The sequence below is a fragment of the Salminus brasiliensis genome, chromosome 19 (assembly GCF_030463535.1).
Source record: "Salminus brasiliensis chromosome 19, fSalBra1.hap2, whole genome shotgun sequence".
Taxonomy (NCBI): Eukaryota; Metazoa; Chordata; class Actinopteri; order Characiformes; family Bryconidae; genus Salminus; species Salminus brasiliensis.
Window position 1 is genome coordinate 7551640 of NC_132896.1, and position 25890 is coordinate 7577529.

Here is a 25890-nt window from a genome sequence, read left to right on the forward strand (position 1 = left end):
TACATCATTACATCATTATTAATGCTCCTAACGTAATATTTGTTGACTAATATGATGTCACTACCATTGAATACCATTACTATTAAAAAAACAAAAAGATCACACAGATCCCATTGGGATGATGCACGATTAAACATGATTAGATTTGGAGGATAATATGCAGATCTGAGGGTAATGTGCTCTACTAAAGTGAAGTCTGCTGGGTTGGGATTAAGGGGCCTGGACTGTGCACCAGGTCCTGCAGCTAGAGTCGCAGTTAAGGAAGACCTAAGAACAATTATATGGATGTTGTTATGGCCATGAATCCTCATCATTGCCTGGGTCTACTGTTTAGCAGTCATCTTTGTCACTTTCATGCATTGATATGTGAAGGGAGGATTATTACACAGTTATAAATCATTCATGTTAACAATGCTTTTATGATAACTGCCTTTTAATCTGGCATGTCCACAAGTATGTAGAGACCTGCTTGTCCAATTCCAGCTTCGTCGGAAGTCTATGGTATTAATTAGACTTAGGTGTATGAGTATGCAAAATCTGTCACTTATTTCCACCATATTGGAGGTTTGCTCACCTTGTTACCAGGTGCTTGGAAAACAAACAAACAAACAAACAAACAACAAAAACACAACTCTAGATCAAAACATCTGAGTTTACACTTTATTAATGGATCCCAGCTGGAAAGCCACATATTACAGCAGCACAAAAGCAGTGAAATAGCAAAAACAAGATCAGATAAAAACTAAAACGAACACTAACATTATAGTACATTAATATAAATAATAATAATAATAATAATAATAATTCAATACATCTACAGTTCATAACTACACTAACAATTCCATCACCCAATCCAACCAATAGGAGAGCAGGATATGAGACACGATTAACCAATCCTAGCGTCTACAGCGCTACAGCCAATCCCCGGCCAAAATGCAGAATTCTGGCCCAACCACAGCGCAGGATTCGGGACCGTGCTAACCAATCCCGGCGTAGGAAATGATATACCACCAGCCAGTCCAGACGCAGGGGGCGGGACTTGTCGGAAAACGGGTGAGGAAAAAAAAACCCCAAACGGGCTGCGCAGCGCTGCAGCTCCCAGTGAACCGTGCTGCTGCTGCAGCTGCATGCGCTGCTATCCTGGCGTTCAGAGCGGCCAGCGCTGGCGTGAGCGGCGAGCAGCACCACGCAGGCAGGCAGGCAGGCAGGCAGGCAGGGATGAAGGGCCAGCCGGCACACACACGTTGGTAGGCTAAGCGCCCTCAGTCAGCGATGTCCAAGAGCCTGAAGAAGAAGAACCACTGGACGAACAAAGTCCACGAAGCTGTGCTCACCAGGAACAAGGAGGGCGAGCTGGGGTTCGAGCTGAAAGGCGGCGCCGAGAACGGCAACTTCCCCTATTTCGGGGAGGTGAGGCAGGGCAAGGTGGCCCTCCAGAGCGGTAAGCTGGCCCAGGACGAGCTGCTGCTGGAGGTCAACGACACGCCGGTGGCGGGGCTCACCACGAGGGACGTGCTGGCCGTCATCAAGCACTGCAAGGACCCGTTCAGGCTCAAGTGTGTGAAACAAGGTGAGGCAGCCTGGCAGTCTCTGCTGCGAGCAGCTCTAGGCTAACGGGTATACGGCGTAAACATCAGGGGCTGCGCGCGCGCGCCCGCGCCCGCCCCGGTCTGTGTCTGTGTGTGTGTGTGTGTGAGTGTGTGTGTGTGTGTGCACATTCCCGTGCTCCGTGTGCACGGCTGGCTCGGCCATAGCTGCTGTGCGAATAGGCTATTATTATGGGATGTGTTTACGCACAGAACCCGTTCTGCTGTGGGTTCCAGTGGGTTCCAGTGTGTCACTGGTACAGTAGGTGGAGCTGCTGGTGTCAGTCTCGCGCATTTTCGTTTGTGTCAGCACCAGTCCAGCTCGCGCTTATCTAACAGCCTTAATGAATTTTGCAGCCCAGGTTTCCCCCTACACACACACACACACACACACACACACACACACACACGTTCCGTCTGTGCTCTGTGTGTGTGTGTGTGTGTGTTATCCAGGCTGTGTTGTGGGCTGGTTGGCACTGAGCTGCTGAAACTGCATGCCTCTGGCAGTCTGTGAAGAACACAAAGCTCTGTGAGTGTGTGTGAGGACAGTAGGGATGTAAGGATGGGAGAGGAGTGGCTTCATCAGCACTCAAACACACACATACACACCTGGAGCCTCGCAGAGGGGGGCGGCTGTGTGTGTGTGTGTGTGATGCTGAGCAATATTTCACCTTGTTTTGAAGCGCACTCGAGCTCCAGGCCAAGTTCTTTGAGAGCACCGAGGCAGAGAGCATTCCCTGCTGTTTGTGTAAGTAAATGCATTTCAGATGCCTGCACAATACACAGTCCACAACACACACACTCACACACACACACACACGCGCAGACACAGACATGGCATGGACGTAAAAAGATGGTATGAGTAATTTTTTTGTGTAGTGTAGTGGGTAACACCACTGCCCTCTCTATCACACACTAGGGTTCGAATCCCCTGCTGGGAAACGCACCACGCTACGAGTCCTTGGGCAACGCTACACCTCTAGACACTGCACTTTACTTACCTGAGGTGATGCCATGATCACAACGTTGGTTCGCACTGGGTTCCCTTCAGTTGTGCTGACCCCTGCAAATTCCATATGTGGGAATCTGGACCGCATCTTTTCTGAAAGCGGGGGACTGCGTTTGTGCTCTCCTCTGATTATTATTATTATTATTATTATTATTATTATTTTATTAATTCATTTATTTATTAGGGTACTGGTGGCTCTGTGCTTAGAGCACTGGGTTATTGTTGTAGGGTTGTGGGTTTGATACCCAGATTTGCCAAGCTGCCTGTGTTGGGCCACTGAGCAAGGCCCTTAACCCTCACTGCTATCTGGGCACGGATGGGGAAAAGGGCATCCACCTGTGTTCAACACAAACGGTGAACGTGGTTGTCTTTGTCGATATAGGCCTACAAAAAGTGAGGCTGCAGCACAAGCCCAAAGCACGATACATCCACCTCCATACCTAACAGTTGGAGAGGTTTGCTTTTCAAGAGTTTCTGCAGCCTTTTTCCCCTCTTTGGTCATTGAGGTCAAAAAGCTCTGATTTTAAATCAGTTCACAGGACGTGTCTCCAAAGTACAGCAGGGCTTGTTTAGGTGTTCCTTTAAAGACTTCTGATGCTGGAGTTTGTGGCGAGGACACAGGGCAGGTTTTCTTCCATGACGGTCATATTTGTGCAGGTGTTGCTGCGCAGTGGAATAGTGCACCACCACTCCAGAGTCTTTTGCAGTCCTGCAGGAAATTGCTTAGTTCTCCAGACCTGTTAACTGCTGTTTCTTAATTACATTATGAACCAAGGAACCGTCTACCCGAAAGCCACCTGCTGTCTTATAACCTCCTCCTGCTTTGTGGGCATCAACTATTAATAAACTAAGTGTCTGAGTGCTAAAAAGTGCCTCAAGAAACCTGTGGCTGTTAAATGTTGGGATTGTGTACTAATTACTAATACTAACTGTTAAGCTTAGTACATAGTCCGTAGCTTATAGTATTAGCGTGTAGTACCAGAAACTGTATATACGAGGAGACCGGCCACTAGTTCTTGTTCTCATACCTCTTAACATGGCGACTGTTTACAAACGCCATGTTGAGCCATGAGTCAATCAGCTTCCTGGTTATGCAGCGACCCCCCCCCCCCCCCCCCTCAGTGGTCTAGCCAGAAGGATGTGATGTGGATGCAATATTGAGCAGAACGCTACATGAAGCTTTTTAATCAGTGATTTAAAGAATGAGTTTAAAACTGTGAAATCTGACCTTCAGTTTCCAGTATTTTGGTCTCTTTCCATTCTTAGAGATAAAAGGCTGGTCTCGTATGACTGGAAATAACTGCCTGGCGGCGTTGCAAAGATGGCTGCTGGGTAAACTGACTCGCCGATAAGAACTTTGTTAGTTGGCATTCAGGACACAGCCACACGTTTTTTATAAAGGTTTAAAATTGGCGTCACCTGGCCTTTCCTACCATTGACCATGAATAAGCCGCAGCCCTGACAAGCTAATAGAAGGTCTGAAATGTTTGCATGATGCTCCTATTGTGTCACTTAAAAATGGTACAAAACATTAATAATGTGCAATGACCACTAATAAATGGAAGCAGTTAACTCTGACTGGGGTATGACAGCTCTGATATGTGAACTAGTTGGTTTATTTAAATAAATAAAGTCTTGTCTGGGTGTAAACCCCTTGCTATGCACAGAAAGGAATCTGGGGTGGCAACTGAAAAAGCTGTTGGCTGGCAGTGTGAAAATCAGGACTTGTTAGAGCGCTGTTCTGTGGGCCTAATATAGACATTCTTACACGTCAAACTAGTCCGTTCCCGCACGGTACTGTAAGTGATCAGGCATTGATGTAATGGGGGCAGACTGCTGTGTCGTTGGTGTGCATGGGTTGTTGACACCTGACCAGGACTCACTCTTGTGGCTTGGTGCTTACAGACAGCTAGATGCCACACTTGTCATAATGACCCAGTTCTGATAAATGTAAATGTTCTCAGTTTATAATTGACGTATTTCCATATTGATTGTGACATGTCTTTATTGTCCCAAATATACAGTCATGTGAAAAAATTAGCACACCCCATTTTTTTTTTTTACCATATTCAAACATCTGGACATTTGATCTACATTTAAACAACATTTGAGAGACAGAGGTAATATAACTAAACACACCCAACTAAAGAGAAATCATTTGTAAAATGTAATTAATAGAAAAAACAGTTCTCTTTATTACTACTTAAAGTGTCTAAAATTAGAAGCAGGTGCAGCACATCAGCTGCAGATGATTAGAGTGTCACTAGAGAGGATATTGGAGCAGCCTGTCTTTTTTAAATCCAATGACTGTAGGGCTTAAAGTGGTCCAGCGGACTAAAGCACTGCCACAATGAGGAACGCTGGGTCCAATTCCAGGTCTGCCATTTTCAGCAAGAGCCTGAGAGAGCACAATTGACCTTTTTCTTTCCGGGGGGGGGGGGGGGGGGGGAGGTAGATGGCCCTCTCCTTTCCCACATCTGGGAAAAGCTAGGTATCCAATGCTTTCCTTCGACGTTGTTAGGTGCCTGGAGATTACATTGCCAGAAGAGCGATAAGAGATGGTAGTTGGTTGTGCATTTGTCGGAGGGGGCATGTGTCAGTTCTCCTAGTGTTGGAAGCCTTATATGTGAATGAGGAGGGTCCTAAGGATTAAGTCTAAAAGCAGTGAGGAAAATGACCCCCTTCCTGTTCATTACATGGAGGTGCTGAGTTGTAGTGGACCTTATATGAGCTGCACTTTTACTGTTAAAGCATTCCACTTACTGGACAAACTGGAAATCTCTCTGCTCTGCTCTGCTTCTGCGCTGGAAGCTCAATGAAGATGGTCTGAGATACGCTAAGTCTAAGAGAAGGGGGTGGGCCTACCAAATGAATAGGCGAAATATGACCACATGGTGGACTGTTCTTTATATAAAGCAAAGGGAATGGAACTGCGGTGTCCATGCTGTCATGGACATGTAGATTGGTGAGCGGTATCACCATGGCCAGGTCCAAAGAGCTCTCTGAGGCCTTCAGAATAAAGGCTGTAGATCCATGAGTCTGGGAGGGGATTAGGAATCAGATGGTAAACAGCTGGTAAGACCCTTTCCTTGTTTTCTAACAATCCACAGGTCTTCACAGCAGTGGGCGTTTGTTTTGGTCACTGTGATGCTCTCCCTAATTTAGAGCATCGTTCTCCGTGTAGGTTCTCCTTCTTTCCCACTGCGCTTTCTCATCTAATTGTAATTGTCATTTGGTTATGTAATACATTTCGTTTGTATGAACAGATTAGTAAATTGAGTGTCACTTATCAGATCCTCACAGCTGGAGGGTCGAAAAATGTCTTGCTTTGAAATGTATTTGTCCCATGATATCTGAGATTGTTATGCTCCGCTATGACAAATCGTCCTCAGAGATGTTTGACGTTTTCATTTTTCATTTTCTAATCTTTTAATTAGAGCTTTATTGCCATATATTTTGCAGTATCTTCATCTTTTAACGCTCAGTTCGGTTTGAACTGAATCGCTTGCTGCTCACACTGCTCCAGCAGAACACATGGACAGTTCCAATCACAGCAATCTTCTTGCAATTGTAACCCCGTTTGATAGGCATGGTAAGTCTGCCAAATGGCAGCGATGACTCTAAAAGGCCTCATTCAGGTCCAGCTTGGACAATTGAGAATGTATTAATATCAAAACGTGCGCCGGAGAACTCCTTGTAGTCCATAGCAGTGGTTCTGTTGTAGTTATTTCTTTATCTATGCTGTTAACCTCCTCTGTATGAAATTTGACCCCCCTCCTCCAAACCCTGCGCTCATCGCTTGCCTCTGGTGTGTGAATGCGGACGCTGTGTTAGAGACAGTAGGAGCTGATTTGAGCTGATTTGATACAGACAGAGAAAAGCGAGGAGGACCATGCTGACATATTTGTGAGCGAGAAGCGTACCGACACTGGCTGCGTTCAAGCAATGATCCTCCTGAAATCCATACGTGGTCTCCACACAGCGCAAATCAGGGGAGGGAGAAAACCTCTGACGTTCAGTGTTTTTATTTTTCCCCTCTGATCCCAACACTAGGAGAGGGAATACTAGCACGTCTTCTCTGATACATGCGATCTGATCAAACTGCCGCTGATGCATTATCACTAGGCAGACAGGAAATGCTCTTGGAGGAAACCCAACCCACTCCTGAAAGAGCAAGGCCAATTGTGCTTTCTCTGACTCTGGCTGCGGAAGGCGAGCAGCATGACCCAAGATTCAAACCAGCAATCCTCGGATCATGGTGGCAGTGCCTTAGCCCACTTGACCACCGTTGGAGCCCCAGATCAGTGGGTTTAAACAGTTGTGGACGGTTGTGAATTAGAGCGGGGATGCTAAGGCCATGTCCTCACTACTTTTAAAGCCTCGTATTGTTCTAGGGCGGTGTATTGGCAAGAACCTGTTGAGACAATATACAGGGGTTATGAAAAATAACGTAAATAACAGCCTGGTTGATATCTAAAAGTATGTAGTATGATATTATTATAAAATATCTGAAACTACTAGATCATAACTCCCCTAGTTCAACTTTGAATATTGGGAGGTATACTGTGGATTGTTTGGGAGGGATGTTGGGGGATGCTATGTTGGTGCTGCATAGACTGAACTGACTAGGAGTGATTGGCCAGAACCATGCGATACAGGAATTATGATTCAATATATTTTATCAATTAAATTTTAGGAAAACTCATTGTATAAATAAAGAAAAGGCAGCTTTTTATCCAATCAGAACAGTGGGATCTGAACACACAGTCCAACACTGCTATCTAGCGTGGTTAAAACACAACACTAAAAGAACCACTGTCTGACACCAATCTCTACATGTAATTATTTATTAAAATTCAGTACTGTGTTTTTGAGAATCAATACAGTATTGCAAAACATATCATGATACTTCGATATATCAATATTTTCTTACATCCCTACAGCTTTAGGGACCTTAATTTAACAAAAGTTTAAATGATCTATGAGACCAAGCCATATTTCACACAGACAAACATTCACAATAACAATATCTAGTAAGACATGTAACGATTGTGTTAGCCATGATTTTAATTGTGTCTATATATATATATATATATATATATATATATATATATATATATACAGTGAGTCCAAGAAGTATTTGATCCCTTGCTGATTTTCTTCGTTGGCCCACTAATAAAGACATGATCATTCTATACTTTTAATGGTAGATGTATTCTTACATGGAGAGACAGAATATTAAAAAGAAAATCCAGAAAATAAATCTAAGGAATATATATTAATTGATTTGTATTTCATGGAGTGAAATAAGTATTTGATCCCTTAGTATTCATTAGCAGTTCTGGCTTTTACAGACCAGTTAGACACTCCCAATCAACTTGTTACCTGACCTGAAGCCACCTGTTCTCACTAATCACTTGTGTGAAAAACACCTGTCCACAGAATCAGACAGATCACACAGATTTCAAGTCTCCAACATGGGTAAAACCAAAGAGCTGTCACAGGACCTCAGAGTCAGAATTGTTGACCTTCACAAAGCTGGAATGGGCTACAAAAAGATTAGTAAGGTGTTGGATGTGAAAGTAACAACTATTGGTGCAATTATCAGAAAGTTTAAAGAGTATAACATGACAATCAACAGACCTCGGCCCGGTGCTCCAAAGAAGATTTCGCCTCGTGGGGTGGCAATGATGCTGAGAACAGTCAGAAATCGTCCTGCAACCACTCGGCAGGAGTTAGCAAATGACCTGAAGGCAGCTGGGACCACAGTTTGCAAGGAAACAATTGGCAACACTTTGCGCAACAATGGATTCACATCCTGCAGTGCCCGAAAGGTACCCCTGCTGAAGAGAGCACATGTGGAGGCGCGCCTCAAGTATGCCAATGATCATTTGAAAGATGAACCAAGTTATTGGGAGAAGGTTTTGTGGTCAGACGAGACCAAAATTGAACTTTTTGGCCTCAACTCCACCCGCCATGTGTGGAGGAAGAAAAATGCTGCCTATGACCCCAAGAACACTGTGCCCACCGTCAAGCATGGAGGTGGAAGCATAATGTTTTGGGGGTGTTTCTCTGCCAAGGGTACAGGGCTACTTCACCGCATCACTGGGAAGATGGATGGAGCCATGTACCGCACAATCCTGAGGGACAACCTCCTCCCCTCTGCCAGGGATCTGAAAATGGGCCGTGGTTGGGTCTTCCAACATGATAACGACCCTAAACATACAGCAAAGGCAACAAAGGATTGGCTCAAGAAAAATCACATTAAGGTCATGGAGTGGCCCAGCCAGTCGCCAGACCTCAATCCGATCGAAAATCTATGGAGGGAGCTGAAGGTCAGAGTTGCCAAGCGACAGCCCACCAACCTTCATGATTTAGAGAGGATCTGCAAAGAAGAGTGGGCCAAAATTCCCCCTGGTGTGTGTGCTAAACTTGTGGTTAACTACAACAAACGTCTCACCGCTGTGCTTGCAAACAAAGGCTTTGCCACTAAGTATTGAGTGTGTTTGGCAAGAGGGATCAAATACTTATTTTCCTCATTGAAATACAAATTAATTAAAATATATTCTTTAAAATTATATTCTGGATTTTTGTCTTGATATTCTGTCTCTCCATGTTAGAATATATCTACCATTAAAAGTGCAGAAGGATAGTGTCTTTATTAGTGGGCAAACAAAGAAAATCAGCAAGGGATCAAATACTTCTTGGACTCACTGTATATATATTATATATATATATATATATTATATATATTTTTTCTTTAGAAAATGTCAAAATAGGAACTAACTGTGGTTTCCACACTTTTTCAAAATGTTCTGCCTTTTCTCTGGTTTCTCCAGTACCATTTAAGTTGCAGTCTCACCACCCATTTATGTATTGAAGGCATATTGAGGCATCTGTTTTGAGTTAAGAGGACAGTCATTTGGGCATCTTTTGCTTTGTTAGGGACCTATATATATATATATATATATATATATATATATATATATATATATATATATATATATATATATAATTTAATAAAAAATCTGTAAAAGAGGGTAAAATGACTCTCATAAGCCCCACAAACACACATGGCTCACTGCAGCTTAAACCTGCATTCTAGGCACACATTACTCGATATTATTTTGCAAGCCTGTGCACAATGATTACTGCCTTTGAAGCACTGTCATGGAGTTACTCGTCAATCAATATCCAATTACATCACCTAGGCCTAGTGGCTCAATTCAGCTCTATTTCTCATGGTTCGGATGAGTATGTATATATATATATATATATATATATATATATATATATATATATATATATATATATATATATATATATATATAGAGCACCTAATATGTCTGGAAAGCACTATTTTAATAATTGACCAGGTTCCTTGAAAGGTTGTCCAACATCCAGCCAGGCCTGTGAGGGATCTCACCAAGTGCAGACCTAATCAGCAGAATAGGTCCATGGCAGGATTTCATAAGCAGCAATTTGGTTCAGGACAACTGGACCTTGGCTGCAAGCACTGGCCCAATCTCTAAAGGGGCTATCAGTCTGACAGGCGTTGCTTTCCGTTGGTGTGATGAGTATAAGTTGCCTACATGAGTAAGAGGAGAGACTGATTGCAATCAACAGGATAAGTTTGCGAAGGGCAATTCAGCCAAGAATGTAAAGCTGGAACTAATGTTAGTCATGTGACTCAAATGTTAATATACTTAGCCAATCAGGCGTAAGACACTTCTCAGGGCTGAGACTGCTGGGTTGGGCTCATTCATCCCAGCAGAAAAAGCAGCAAGAGTGTGATAAATGACACGCTTGTTCCTCCAAACCTGGCTAGTGCGCCCCCAAGTGGTTGAAGATTCAGTACTGCTGCATCTGTAACTATAACATGCATTTTTCAAATGTGCTGCAGTGCTTCTTATCCACTGGGACATCGCTGGTTTAAGTCCCAGTCATGCTACAACCATCCATGGCATAACTGACCCCCCCCCCCCCCATCACTAAGCAGAATGTGGTCAGTGTAGTTAGCAGTGTGTTAGTCGATGTAACAGTGTGTAGCAGTGTGTGTGTGTGTGTGTGTGTGTGTGTGTGTGTGTGTGTGTGTGTGTATGTATGTATGTATGTATATAAATATATATAAAGGGTCACCTCAGTTAAGCCCTTTTTTTGGCCCTTTTGTGTTTCCACTGCATGGAAATGGGGTGGAGCAGTATTGGAAGCTGTGATGCCAGGTGAGTCCTGAAAGTATAAAAACAAGAAGTCACAGCAGTGTTTGCACGACTAACCTGATTCCTACTTCAGTTGACCAGCAACACAATCCCCACCACCACAGGTTAGCGTGGTCACTTCCAGTTAAATGTAACTGTACCTCTGTAATCTGATCTCTCACAGATTCTAAGTTTGACCTCTGACAGAAAGCAGGTTAATAAAACAGGGGGAAACTTGCTGCTGCGGGGTTGTGAACGCTGTGTACCGCTGTCAGTCAGCACAGCCCTGGGCATTATTACAGAGATTTAATATTTACAGTGAAGTTGACAGCAGCCTCTTTAAATAGTTGCGTAATTTAGGACAATTAAGTTCAGCTGACAATGTGTTCTTTGTCAAAATTCTGTCAGACATGACAAAAACACGGCAAAAAATTTAATGGATGTTTTTAATTTCCATCAAGCCTGGACACACAATAACTCATTTCAACATCAGGAGAATAAAACAGCTCTTCTGCTGACAAAGTGGAGATATTCATTTTTTGTTTTGAGTTTTTTGAGTTTTGGGAGGAGGAACATGCCCGAAGGCCCTCTCCTCCTTTCAGTCTAACATCCTATGTTCTCCACATTCTCTCTAGTAGACTAAATCTACTTTTACACAGCAGGTAAAGTGGCCTGTATATTATTTTAGGCTGTTAATACTTCCTTTTTTATCTGTAACTTATGTCCAACATAAATGTTCACGCTCTTAAATAGGGATGCTCCGATCTGATACTAGGGTCAGATATCGGTCCTGATACTAACAAAATCGGTGGTTACGGATAATTGGGGCAACTCCCAGGGGCCATTCACTCAGAATCAGAGTAACCTACAGACATGATACACATATCACAGCACACAGCAAGACTAGACCCTGTCTAACCAGCATGGTGCCCTCGACCTGTCATCAGCGAGTAACCCAGCTCAGAAAAACAGCTGAAATCCACCCACATCACCTTCAGCAGCTTGCTCTGTTTACTCAAGAGCAGCGCAGGGTGGAGGGCCGAGCGGGGGATCTCTCACACACGAGCACACAATGGTATTGGATCAAAGTAGGATTCCTACTCTTGAACTGACGCACATGCACAAAAGTACAGTGCTTCTCGTGAAGTTTCGCCAACATCACAGGAGCCTTCAAGGAGTCCCAATGGCTTACGGCTGGGCCTCTCACAGAGAATGCAGCCAAGGTCCCTTCTTGTGTTTGCGTCTTTGGTTCCTTTCAATTTTGCTCAAAAATCTGCTAGAAAGTCTTCTTCTCTGGACTGTAGAGACAGCTACTCCAACAAGAGCGGGATCAACTCTTTTAATTCCCTCGACTTCGGAAAACACAATGAATAAGCAGACGTCCCAATACTTCTGTCCATATAGTGCATCCCTTACAAATGTCATCAGATCCTTATCATTCCACTGTCTCTCACACAAAGCATTTTGGCCCATGTTCATCCTCTGTAGTCCGCTACACTGTTCATTAGAAATGACCAGTGCATTATGGGAGGTTGTAGTGACCTCAAAATCACAATCGCATACCTCTTAATGATTCGGACACTTAATGATGGCCGGCGTGCTCAGTAGTGCCCCAGCATGTGAATAGGGATCAGTATCGATTTTAGTCACAGCCTAACCCACCCTGTAACCGCCCTTAAACTTAAAAAGGCTCAGACGACGTTTGCAAGTGACACACTAATTGGACAAAAGTATTGGGACACCTGCTCATTCATGATTTCTTCTGAAATCAAGGGTATTAGAGTTGATCCTGTTTTTGTTGGAGTAACTGTCTCTGCTGTCCAGGGAAGAAGGCTTTCGGATTTTGGAATTTTGGAGCATTGCTGTGAGGCTTTGATTGCATTAATTGAAATGAAATCCATACCAAAGTACTGGATGGAGCACCATCATTCCAGAGAACACCGTTTGAGTGTTTCACCGTTTCCTCCCTCTCGCAATCTTCTCCTGCATCATCACATTCTGAGTGGTTGATCCAACACCAGTTTCGAGCAGATTGGAAGTTTAGAGTCCTAATCTTCAGTAAGCTGCGAGGGAGAAATAATTGATGCAAAATTACAACAGCATTTTGTTATTGCTGGTGAGAGCTCTGGTTTGGGTTTGGGACGTATTCACTGTGTCGACACTCCCCTGAGTAGTTTCCCCAGCACGAGCAGCAGAAGCAGGCCAGTTGAGGGATTAATTATTCAGTAAGTTGTGTTTGTGTGTTCTGAGGCTATGTAGGAAAACACGGCTCGTCATCTGCTGCGAAGGTCACCTTTAAGTTAATGGCGTTGGTGCGTTTCTGCAGCTCCGGCTGTCGGCTTTGATCGCTCGGTCTTTGCGCTCGGACCTCTGGGATCTGGCTTTGAACGTTTGTCATGCAATAAGAGGCTGCTTCATTTGCTTCAGTGCTAGGAGTCGAGATTGTCATGCAGAAAGAGCTTGATTCATTTACTTTAATGCAGACTTTAGTGGAGAGGCACGCACACGCGCCCCACCGCGCCCCGCCGCTGCCTTGTCACTCAGCCGGACAGTAATCCTAGTAAACGCAGGCCAAGGAGGGGAGTGGGCATGTGCCAGAGATTTTCATACACATGGCTTTGCCTTTATTTATTTATTTATTTATTTATTTATTTATCACTATTAATACTCTGTTCTTGATGCTACGGGAATAGATTCCACATTTCAGTAGCTTCTACTGCAGAGCCTCTGCATCTTTGAACTTCTTTGAAACTGGGAAAGGGACGCTGCTGTGGGAGCTGACCGATTAATTCAGAAGACGTTTGGCCTTCTCTCAGTACAGTTCAGACCCCAAACACACAACAGACATATAGATTTTTTAAAGCCTGAACTATCTCTGCTGTCCAGGGAGGAAGGCTTTCTAGTAGATTTTGGAGGAGCATTGCTGTGAGGATTTGATTGCATTACTGAGGTCAGGATGGTAGATGTTTACCAACCCAAACACCTCAACTCAAAACCCAGAAGTACTGGATGGAGCACCAACCATCATTCCAGAAAACACAGTTCTTCTACTGCTCCACAGCTCAATGCTGCTGGGGGGCTTTATACCCCTCTAGCCCACACCTGGCATTAGGCAGCATGGTGCTATCAGAACAGTGGGATCTGAAGACAGAGTACAACACTGCCATCTAGTGGTTGGGGTTTATTGTCGATACAGTATCACAAAACATAATATTGCGATAGTTCTATATTTGTTGATATTTTCTTACATCCCTAAATATAAAAAAAAATCACTGATGTTTGAGGACAATTTTACGATACGCTGTATTTTTTTTACATGCAGATGAAATCATTATGATTTTAATCAAAAATTTGGTGAAATAGGGGAATGTAGTCTATTGTAAAACCTTAATGCTTAATATTATTAATGCTTGAAATATTATAGCAGTAGGAGATTACCTATGTCTTTACATTTCATTCATCAAAAACCTTTTTGTTATTATGTCATTATTATTCATTACATACATTTCATTATTCGTAACATTATCGTCATAATTATTCTCATGCTCTTCTACATGTTTTTGATATTTTAACCATAATGAGGTTTTGTTTTCCATTTCTGCGGTTCAGTTTCATCACTGAACAGGAGAGATTCAGCCGAGTTCCTCAGTGGAACAGCTGTCTCACAGCTGTCTGAGGTGTCGCCCTATCCTGAAGTAATTGCATGTTTGAATCCTGGTGACGCTGCAATCAGAAAAATAGCTAATTACAGCTGCACTGAGGATATTTTCATCAAAACTGCAGGTGGTCAGTGTGGACCGATATCACCAAACTCATATTCAGTTTTACAGTCTGTGATGAAACCATATGAGCACAGATTTCTTAACGTCATCCAATTATGCAACACTTTCATGAGCCATGATTTTTCCCTCCTTTTGAATGTGCTGTAACAGAAGCTAATGTTTATATTGGGGATAGTGACTCACGCCTCAATTAAGGATGTCTAGCTTGTTTGAGAATTGCTCAGCAACAGGGAGAAATGCATAAAGGCAGTGGTTAGGCTGGCATGGAGGGGCCTTTCCGTGGCGCTAAAGCTTTCCGTCGCTTCAGGCTCTGCTGCCTGGTTCAATACCCCAAAGCAAGTGCTTCATCAGTGCCATCCAAAATTGATCCCTGAAGCGTGTTTACTTTAACAGTCAGACAGTTGAGACTGTTTTTTTTTTTTTTTTGTCGAAGCGGTTCTTGCTGACTGTGACTGGTCCTGCTGATTAGGGCTGGGCGATATGATGAAAATACTATATCACGATATTTAAAGACATTTTTCTTGATACATGATATTTAACATGAGATATTCAACATCAACAGATTCAACATCTGCTGCTCTTCATCTAATTAAACCAGTCTAATTACACTGATAGTAATGAAACCTGCAGCTGATCAGTGTTTATTAAGCACTAACAGTACCCTCCATATATTAGAAAAGTGCCCAGCTCTACTGCTGATGTAACGTAAAGGGAGCTGAAACGATGGCTGTGGTGGGGAAGACCTAATGGGAGGGGACCTCAGTTTCTTGTGGCAGCCTCAGTTTTTACAGGAATCCAACAGATATTCCTCCAGATTCTGAAAACTCTGAACTCTGAAGGACATCAAAATAATTCATTTCACCTCCAACATGCCGTAAAAAGAAGAACTCCTCCAGTAAGTCTCCCTCAGGACGGGGAGCCCACTATTAACTTTTAACCAACCGAGAGCGAGAGAGAGGCAGTCGCTCCACTGAACCACTGCATCACATACAGACTGTCAAAATACAAGTCACTAACACCAGACAGACAGTGTCAGAGCCACTAACACAAATGACGGATTTTATTTATCAAAATAAAAGTCACTAATGCGAGGAGACAGAGCGTGTCAAAATAAGTCACTGATACAAAGAAATAGACAATGTCTAAAAGTCACAAAAACAAGAAAAACGTGTCAAAATAAGTCACTAATACAAATGCCGTGTCAAAATAAAAGTCACTAATACTAACAGACACCGTGTCAAAATAGGTCTCTAATTAAAACGAAGAAACAGATATTGTCAAAATAAAAGTCACTAATACAAACACACAATGTCAAAATAAAGGTCACTGCTACAAAGTAACTGACCATGTCAACTCACTAATACAGACTGTACAACAGACTGTGTGAAAATAAGTTAATACACACAAACAAACAAAAAAGTCACTAATATGAACAGTGTCAAAATAATCACTGATACAAAGAAACAGACTGTGTCAAAATAAAAGTCACTAATACAAACACACAATGTCAAAATAAAGGTCACTGCTACAAAGTAACTGACCATGTCAACTCACTAATACAGACTGTACAACAGACTGTGTGAAAATAAGTTAATACACACAAACAAACAAAAAAGTCACTAATAAGAACAGTGTCAAAATAATCACTGATACAAAGAAACAGACTGTGTCAAAATAAAAGTCACTAATACAAACACACAATGTCAAAATAAAGGTCACTGCTACAAAGTAACTGACCATGTCAACTCACTAATACAGACTGTACAACAGACTGTGTGAAAATAAGTTAATACACACAAACAAACAAAAAAGTCACTAATATGAACAGTGTCAAAATAATCACTGATACAAAGAAACAGACTGTGTCAAAATAAAAGTCACTAATACAAACACACAATGTCAAAATAAAGGTCACTGCTACAAAGTAACTGACCATGTCAACTCACTAATACAGACTGTACAACAGACTGTGTGAAAATAAGTTAATACACACAAACAAACAAAAAAGTCACTAATATGAACAGTGTCAAAATAATCACTGATACAAAGAAACAGACTGTGTCAAAATAAAAGTCACTAATACAAAGGAACAAAATTAATCACTAATAGAATCAAATACTAAGTCAAAATCACAGTCACAAATACGAACAGACAGACAGCGTCAGAATAAGTCACTAATACAAGCGAACAAACAGACCATGTCAAAATAAGAGTCACTAATACAAACTAACAGTTTGTGTCAAAATAAGTCACTGATATAAACACAGCAGTAACACATAATGCTTCAAACTTGAAGGTAAAATTACTGTCTCACATCTGGTCTCCCTTTGTCCCGACAAATAATCCAATCTGTGCTTCAAACTCGTGATCCAATAAGAAGCGTGAGTTTTGTGATCCGTTGCATCACTAGCGCCCAATGATTCCGGATAGGTTTTACTGCAATCGTGAACAGGAAGAAGTGCATAAGACGAGGAATAAGTTAACAGATTTTATGGAATATTCATAAATAGTGTAATAAAAAATATGCAGTGAATTGTATTGTGCCGTACGCCATCAAGTAAAATCTGCCTTATTTGGCCATTTGGTCAAATGCTCAGCCCTCCCAAAACAGAATGAACATTGCAGAGCATTGCAGATGAGACTCTGACTGATACATGGAAAGGGAGAGGAGGGAATTATGTCACTGGCGTGAAATTAGGTCAAGTGTTAGTCACAGAGCAGACCATTTCATACTGTAATCATCCCAAATCCAAGATGTTTTCTGATAATAAAAAAAAAGAACTGTGAGTTTTCTCCAGCAGAAGGAGGGAGATTGCACCACGGGCTGGACGCTGGCCTGTGGGTGGGTCTGCCTCCCAAATGATCTGCCATGAGGAGGGGACATATTTGACATGACATCAACATCACCATTCCTAATCTGTGTGGTCAGGGCCAGTCATCTGAGCTGCTGTTATCAAACACTGCGAGTCTGAATGTGCCTCAGGACATTGGGTTTCATGAAACAAGAGACGCCTGTGGCCTTTCCTGACGAAGCCATGAACGCTTGTGAACTTGTGAACACTTTTTCTAGAAAGAAATCAGAATTATTTTCCTCCTCCAACTGACATCAGAAGTACACTGCGTCCAAATATTTGTGGACGCCCCTTTCTAATGAATGCATTCAGCTACTTTAAGTGGCACCCAAAGCTGACACATGTGCAAAAATACACACACACACACACAGCTTGCCTGTAGAGAAGTACTGCCAATAGAATAGGACTCTCTGGAGCAGATACAGAAACATGAGCCTATTGGCACCATGCCTAATGGCAGATGTGGACTAGAGGGGTATAAAGCCCCCCCAGTTTGAGCTGTGAAGCAGTGGAAGAACTGTGTTCTCTAGAATGATGGTTGGTGCTCCATCCAGTACTTTTGGGATAAGTTGGGTATAAGGTGAGATGGTGATCATTCAACATCCTGACCTCACTAATACTCTTGTCACTGAATGAAATCAGTCAGATCCTCACAGCAATGCCCTGGAATCTAGTAGAAAGCCTTCTTCCCTGGACACAAGAGACTGTCACTCCAACAAAAGCAGGATAAATTTCTTTTTCTTTTTTTATATTCCCTCCTTTTTTTAATAATGAATGAGCAGGTGTCCCAATACTTTTGTCAGTATGGTGTAGTTTCTTTTTTATGATAGAAAAAGGTCTTAGAAGTCTTAGAGTCTTGGAAAACCACATAATACAATATGTAAACACTATGAAAAATGACATACAGTCCCACCCATTCACACTGAACATCTATTAAGAAGCATGGCAGCCAATGAAGGTCATAAAGGTATAGTAACGAAAATGGTCAGTTTACTTCTAGAGGATAAAGCGAGGTGGAAAAGGGTAAAGCCTTCCTAAAAGTAAAGGTGCTACAAATGCTTCTATGAACAATGCCACAGATGACCCACTTTTGGTTCCGTAAACAAAGTTTGGAAGAGATGTGTGAGTGTGAAGAACCTTTTAAAGACCTTCACCAATCTAAAGGTTCTTCACTCTCACATGTCTCTGTTACAAACAAGGTTCTTTATGGAACCAAAAATGGTTCTTCTGTGGCATTACTCAAAGAACTCTTTATAGCACCTTTTATTTTTAAGAATGTATAATAAAAATATTGTATAATTTATTGCATATTAATAAATAATTAATCTATTATTTATAGTATATTTTACTTATTGTTGCATAATAAATGAGGACAGCACGTGGCGCAGCAGGTAGTGTGTGTACCGCACAGCTCCCTTGCTCCAGTCTCTGTCTATGAGGGGTTTGGTGTGTTCTCCCCATTTCCTCCTTGGTTTCCTCCAAGTATTCCGGTTTCCTCTACCTCCCAAAAACACCTGGTGGGTACATTGGCTATGCTAAACTGCCACTAGGTGTGAGTGTGTGAGTGAATGTGTGTGGTACACTGCGATGGACTTTCACCCTGTCAAGGTGGGTATTCCTGCCCTGCGCCCAGTGACTCCAGGTAGGTCTTGCTCTACTCGAGTGATCAAGGCAAATGAGTAATGAATAATTCATGCATATAAGTCTATTAGAATTGTAGCTGTTTTATCAGCTCTTTTGTTTCTGAAACCACAGTAAACTGTATGGACAAAAGTTTTGGGACACCTGCCCATTCATTGGTCTTCTGAAATCAAGGATAGTAAAAAGAGTTTATCCTGCTGTTGTTGGAGTAACTGTCTCTACTGTCCAGGGAAGACTTTCTACTGGATTTTGAAGGAGCATTACTGTGTGTGAGGATTCGATTGCATTTAGGGACAAAAGCATGTGTGAGGTAACAGAACTGTATGATCACCAACCCACCTCATCCTTAACTCCCCGACTCATCCTACAAAAATCTAATCATCATTCCAGAGAACACAGTTCTTCCACTGCTCCACAGCTCAATGCTGGGGGGCTTTATACCCCTCTAACCCATGGCTGGCATTGGACATAGTGCCAAAAGGCTTATGTTTATCTGCTCCACATTTTTCCTTTTCAGAATCAGAATCAGAATCAGAACTCTTTATTTCACCAAGTATGTTACACATACAAGGAATTTGTCTTGGTGTGAGCAACGCGTATGACAAGTAACAAAAACACAGAACACAGATTATTTACAGTATTAAACTAAAGGAAAATTACACTAAACAATAAATAGGATAGGGGATAAATTAAAAAAGTAAAAAGTACTAAAGGTAATAAAGAGCTGAAGAAGTTACAGATGACCTTAATATTTACAGAAAGAGAGAGAACATCTGTACAGGTGTGCCACTGTAAACCTCAAAACATACAACTGAACTGTACCAAACAGGACTGAACAGCCATTTTGCACTCTGCCTATTTGCACTATGACTATTTGCACACCTGTACAGATGTTCTCTTTCTGTAAATATTCAGGTTCGGCAAACTGTGTGTGTGTGTCTGTGTGTGTGTGTGTGTGTAAAAAGTAGCTGAATGCATTTTTATTAGAATGGGTGTCCACAAACATTTGGACAGAAATTCCAAAAATGCATGATATGGATACTTTTAAAGGTGTTTACAGGTTTTCAGCAGAAGAGTTCAGCACACACTGCGGGACTGGCGTCGGGACAGAAGGTTCTCGGTCACATTAATTGGATTTGATTCACATTTATAAGCAAGCCAGCCTCGGCCGTTACTCCACTGAGGTTTCAGTCCAGCCTCGCTCACTCCACTGGATTAATGAACAGAAGCCCTGAACTGATGCATACTGATGAAATGATCTCCTTCTTCTTAATAGGCACCAACCTGAATACATTAGTGCATTTGGTTTAATCGGAGGAGAATTAGTCTCCTCCGTCATTCATTTCCAAAAAGTGAGGCTATTTGATTGCGACCCGTCAAAGCACCGTCGAGCACATTTTCACTGATAGCTTTCAGAGGTTGTGTAAGTGAAGACACTTTAGCCTTATCAGCGGCTCCTAAAACTGTCCTCGGCCGGAGAAGACCTGAATGAACTCCTAATCTCTGTACTTGCGTGCTCACGCTTCTCGCTGATCGAGTTAAACCCGCAGAGCAGCAGAGAAATGAAAAGGTTTGCCTTTAAATACGGGAAGAAGATGTTCTCTTGTTCACAATTGCCTTTATTCACTCTGATTGTAGGGCTGCTGAGAGACAAGGGTTAGTGGTAACAGTAGGCCTTCGTCGTTGTTAGCGATGCGTCGTACTGAGTACAGGGGTTTCTATTCAAAAATGACTGCTGCACTTCTTCATTCACTCTCTGTAATGAAATGTGCAGGTGGGCAGTGTTTTTTTTAAGCACTGACGATATCCACGACATTTGTTCACTTACACAGGTGTTAATAAGTGAATGGTAAAGCTTATGGACTTAAAGTGCAGGTTTAGGTCAGGATGGGGAACTAAAGGGCCAGACTTCAGCACAATTTGCAGATGTTCATGGAAATTATGACCACAAGTAAAAAGAGTGATGCTTTGCATCAGTGACACTGTGTATTCTAGAAAAAGTGTCAGGGCATGGAAATTGGACATTGTTAAATAAACTTTAGCTGTAGTCGAATCATTTTATTACACTATGCAATACCCAAGTATTGCATAGTGTATGAAAGACTGTTGTAGATAGTTGATATTCACTGCAGCAGGCCTCAAGAGCCACACCCTGCACTTTACTGCCACACCCAGCTTACTCCCATCCCTGTTCCAACACACCTGCCTCTAATATTCAGATCAGAGGGATCCGCCACTCAGCTTTAACACACCTGACCCAACCTGCCAGCTAATTACAGCAACGTTCATGTGCCGAATCGAGTGTGTTGGTTCAGAGCTGTGAGTTAGACACCCCTGACATGAGACGTCCTGATTGAAATGGTCTTTATTTAGCCTGTCGTAATGAGAATGGCAAGTGCTTATATAGTGTTATTCACACAGTCTCAGGATAAATAGAGTGAGTCAGAGCCAGGGGCTGTTTCCTCCCCTGCTGCTGCACGCTTTGATTAGGACTATTGTGTTCACTTGGTTTAGGTGGGAGTGATGAGTTTGATATTTAAAGAAAGACGGACTATCTTACTGCATCCTGTCAGAGAACGTCAATACACTTCCACCGATAGGATTCAGACATTCCCACTGGTTTCGTCCAGTTAAACCCAGTCATATTAGTGGACAATCCTACAATATCACTCTACCGCCTCAGTCCACATGCTTCTTTGCCTTCAGATGAAGCCTCTGTATCTCTCAGCTTGTCCAGAAATCGTGCCCTTTAGGGCTGATTGAGTCCAGGAGCAAGAAATACCCCTTTTTAGAGGGGTACACCTGTTTTTGCTGGCGTTTTTTCTTATTGCCTGACATCAAAAGAAAGAACGTATGAAAGTTAGCCTGGAGCTTGCTAGTACTTAACGATTGTTGAAATAAAATATTTTAAAATTATATATATATATGGAAATTAGGGGTGCAACAACTTATTTAACCAAAATCCACAACCAAGTTTAATTTAATAGTCAATTAGTCGTGACATTATGCATGTTTCTTACTCTAATTAGGAACAATTCAGGATTAAAAGCCAATTTTTAACCATAACAGGGTGGAACACAGTTATAACTTCTGCTATTAGTGGGAGGAATGGGGGTCTCATATAGACCCGGGCTAATTTAGACAACCCAGAGACGTTATAAATGTTTATCCCGGCCACTGGTTGAAATATGAATGGGAGTTCTTGTAATTCTTAGCACAACGTCTGTTCGCGGGTAAAATTATTTTTCATGCGATCTCTAGATAACAAGCTGATTATTTGGGATAACAAATGCTGTTTTCTCAGAATAACTTGTTAGATGTTTTGTTGAGATCACAACTCACATTACAGAAAAATATAATCATGGCTTTCCCAGACAGGGAGCAACTCCCACCCCTATTGTTTTATAACACAACTTCCCATGGTTGTCCGAGTTGCTCGCTGTCTTCAAACGCCGACTGAAGACCCATCTCTTCCAAGAGAGCCTGGGCGTATGTGGAGTATTATGTGTTCAGTAGCATCTAAGCTTAGAGGTATCATTTGGATCCTAGTCTATACAAACTAGCTAAGGGTATTTTCTCATTAAACAGCAAAGCACTTTTGTAAGCCGCTCTGGAGAAGAGCATCTGCTAAAGGCCTAAAATGTAAATGTAAAAAAAGGATTCAGTAGGTCAGTGTATCATAAAAATAATCATAATAATATTCATAATAATATTCATAATAATAATATAAAAAGGAAGAAGAAGAGCAACTACAAGAGGAAGAGCTGTGCAGGAATGTGTGCTGTGATACTGTAAAACTGCTATCATATAAATATCACAGGCAAAAAGCAGTTAGGAAAGATTAAAAAGACAGTTAACCGTAATAATCTCAGAACAGTGTGGGGGAATGCAGCCTTCTCTGTTATATTTGTACTGTGTCCCTGAGGCAGCAACAGGTTCCTGGGCTGTGGAAAGTTGGTAATGAGGTGGAGCAGCCACTTGACCCTTTGCAGTTTCCTTATAGAGAAATCTGAGAGGTTGAGGATGCAACAGCTACTTAAGAATTACTGCATAATTATGTTTTCAAACACCTGGAGGCACAGCAGCTCATGTGAGGCTTCTATTTATTGATCATCCTCTGCTTTGAATACACTTTCTGCCTGACTGGCTTTTGTCTTTTTTAAACCTAGAAGTTACCAATGAGACCATTGAGGATTTTCAACATTTTGAGCGCGTAGGCCCCAAAAGGTCAGGGTCAGTGGTGCACAGGTCTGAGCAGTGTTTATCCTCCGCTGGGTCACCACAGAGGTGTGTTTTGTCTCCCCTATTGGTTATTTTATGCACCAACAGCCACCAGAAGGACAGACCTATCACAAATCCACAGATGATTCAGTCACTGTCATTCTGATTTCATATATGGATGAGTAATAATTTCCTGTAGCTAAATCAAGGATGTGACCATTGACCTCAGAGGAACACAGCACCCACTTACAGAAAGTGGCATGAGGGGTCAAAAGGTGGAATTTCTGGACATTTCCAAACACCTGGGAACCGGACTTTCCACAACCACACAGAGGAAACGGTAAACCTGCACCCAGATGCTGTACACTATATGTCCAATTGTTTGTGGACACCCTCTCCAAGGAATGCCTTCAGTTGCAGCTAAAGTGCACCCTTTGCTGACCCAGATGTGTTTAGAGACGTATTGCCAATAGAACAGAATAGACTATATGGAGCAGATAAACACAAACCTTTTGGCCAGACAGGTAAAAAGCCGAGCATTGAGCTGTGGAACAGTGGAACTGTGTTCTCAGGAATGATGGTCGGTGCTCTGTTCAATACTTTTGGTTTGATTTTGTGAGTTGAGGAAGAGGTGAGGTTGGTGATTGTACAACATCTTGACCTCACTGACACTCTTGTTGCTGAATGCAATGAAATCCTCACAGCAATGCTCCAGTTTGGTAGTTTGGTAGAAAGCCTTCCCTGGGCAGTAGAGAAACTCTTTTTTAGTACCCTTAAATTCGTGAGAAACATTGATTGAGCAGGTGTCCCAATACTTTTGTCCATATACTTTTCCACTGGGGTATGGCATACCCTTGCGCCTCCTACCTTCAAACTGAGCCCTGACTACCCCACAGGAACAGCAGCACCAATTGAGCAGGTGTCCCAATACTTTTGTCCATATACTTTTCCACTGGGGTATGGCATACCCTTGCGCCCCCTACCTTCAAACTGAGCCCTGACTACCCCACAGGAACAAATACACATCAGACCACATGACCTCACACAGTGTGAGTGTGTGCTGTTGCGGATTGGGATCGGGATGGGAGTTCCTTGTATCGGGTTGGTGCCATCTCTGGATTTTGGCCACGCTTTGAGTGCGTACTTAATTGGACGTTATTAAAATAGAAGATAAGTGATCATAAAATTCCAGAATTGATCCAGTTGAATCAACACGTTGAGGTTAATGCGTTTTTACACCCCTGCTCTGCGCAGCTTTGCTTTTGAGCTGTGCATACACTTGTGAGCCTGTATGCATTTGTGTGTGTATGCGCATAAATGTGCATGCATGTGTGTATTTTTTTTTTTGTCTGTGTGTGTGTGTGTGTGTGTGTGTGTGTGTGTGTGTATATATGTGTGTGTATGCTCTTAATCAGATGCATGGTTTGACCTGTTGTAGGAGTGAATGGCAGAGAAGGAGTTATTGATTAGACGGCATCACATGCTTTTTTTTTTTCCCTCTCCGTGTCCGCGGCCCACTGCAGAGCCTTCCCTAGAGTCGCTTCCAGCTGCGCTTGCTTTGCTGTCCGACAGCAGGGGAAAAAAAAACTTTCCCCAGATCAATAACGTGCTTTCCTGTTCGGTCGCCTCTTCGCGAGGGCAGGGGTGTCAGCCATGATTATGCTGTCGAAAAGACACACTGAAAACACTGTGGAATGTTTTATTAACCTCGCTGCTGTTTACCTAAATCGATATGGAGCTGTATTCCAGCGTATTGCCAGAGACCATTGTTTTACTTTAAGGGGCTGGCCTAGGGCTGCACTGTTGCATATAGCTGCAACCTCTAACCAGTCGAATTGGATCTATTGTGCCCCGTCATCTGATGAGTAAAGGTATTTCACACCGACCGGCCACTTCATTAACACGGCCCTACAGTAAACCACAGAGCAGGTATTATTTGGGTGGTGGGTCATTCTCAGCACTGCAGTGACACTGACTGACTGGTGGTGGTGTGTTAGTAGTGTGTGTTGCACTGGTGGTCCGAGTGGATCAGAAATAGCAGTGCTGCTGGAGTGTTTAAACCCCTCGGTGTCACTGCTGGACTGAGAATGGTCCACCAACCAGAAATATCCAGTCCAATATCCAATATCCAATATCCAGTTGCCTGTGGCAACAGACTCAACTTAGTTAATGCGATAATGCTGTACATGTATCTCAGAATGAGATGTATATTTCGAAATGACGTGTCTATCTAGTTCACGGCCAAATAGGCTTATTCCCCCATGTACATTTAAAAGAGCCACAGGATGGGGGCGCTGTGGGAGCTCACTGATTGGTGAAACAAATGAAAAAAAAAAAAACAAGCCCATGTGGTTGTGATCTGAAGTCCAGACCCTGAGTGTAAGTCTCTTATTCCTCATGTAGGTTCACTGTCAGTAGAGTGTCTTTTATCATCTGGGGAACGCTGCTAAGTTAGGCCTTTTTATCACAGAGCAGCGATGCAGAGAAGCTTCAGTCGATTATGGTAATGCGGTTGTTACTGGACTCCCTAAGAGAACAACACAAGCTCTACAACTTATTAAACACAGCAGCACCAAACCCAGTTTAAACAAAAAGAGAGTG

General features: G+C 42.5%; 1 protein-coding gene across 11 annotated transcripts in view; it reads left to right on the top strand.

Annotated features, from left to right (window-relative positions):
• Positions 1-1074: 1074 nt before the first annotated feature.
• magi2b (membrane associated guanylate kinase, WW and PDZ domain containing 2b) overlaps positions 1075-25890 on the top strand; it is a 142989-nt gene continuing 118173 nt past the window's right edge. For all 11 annotated transcript variants that reach the window (XM_072663942.1, XM_072663948.1, XM_072663943.1 and 8 more), the window contains exon 1: positions 1075-1570. In XM_072663942.1, the coding sequence (XP_072520043.1) occupies positions 1273-1570 (298 nt within the window). In that variant the 5' untranslated portion in view covers positions 1075-1272. The remainder of the gene's footprint in view (positions 1571-25890) is intronic.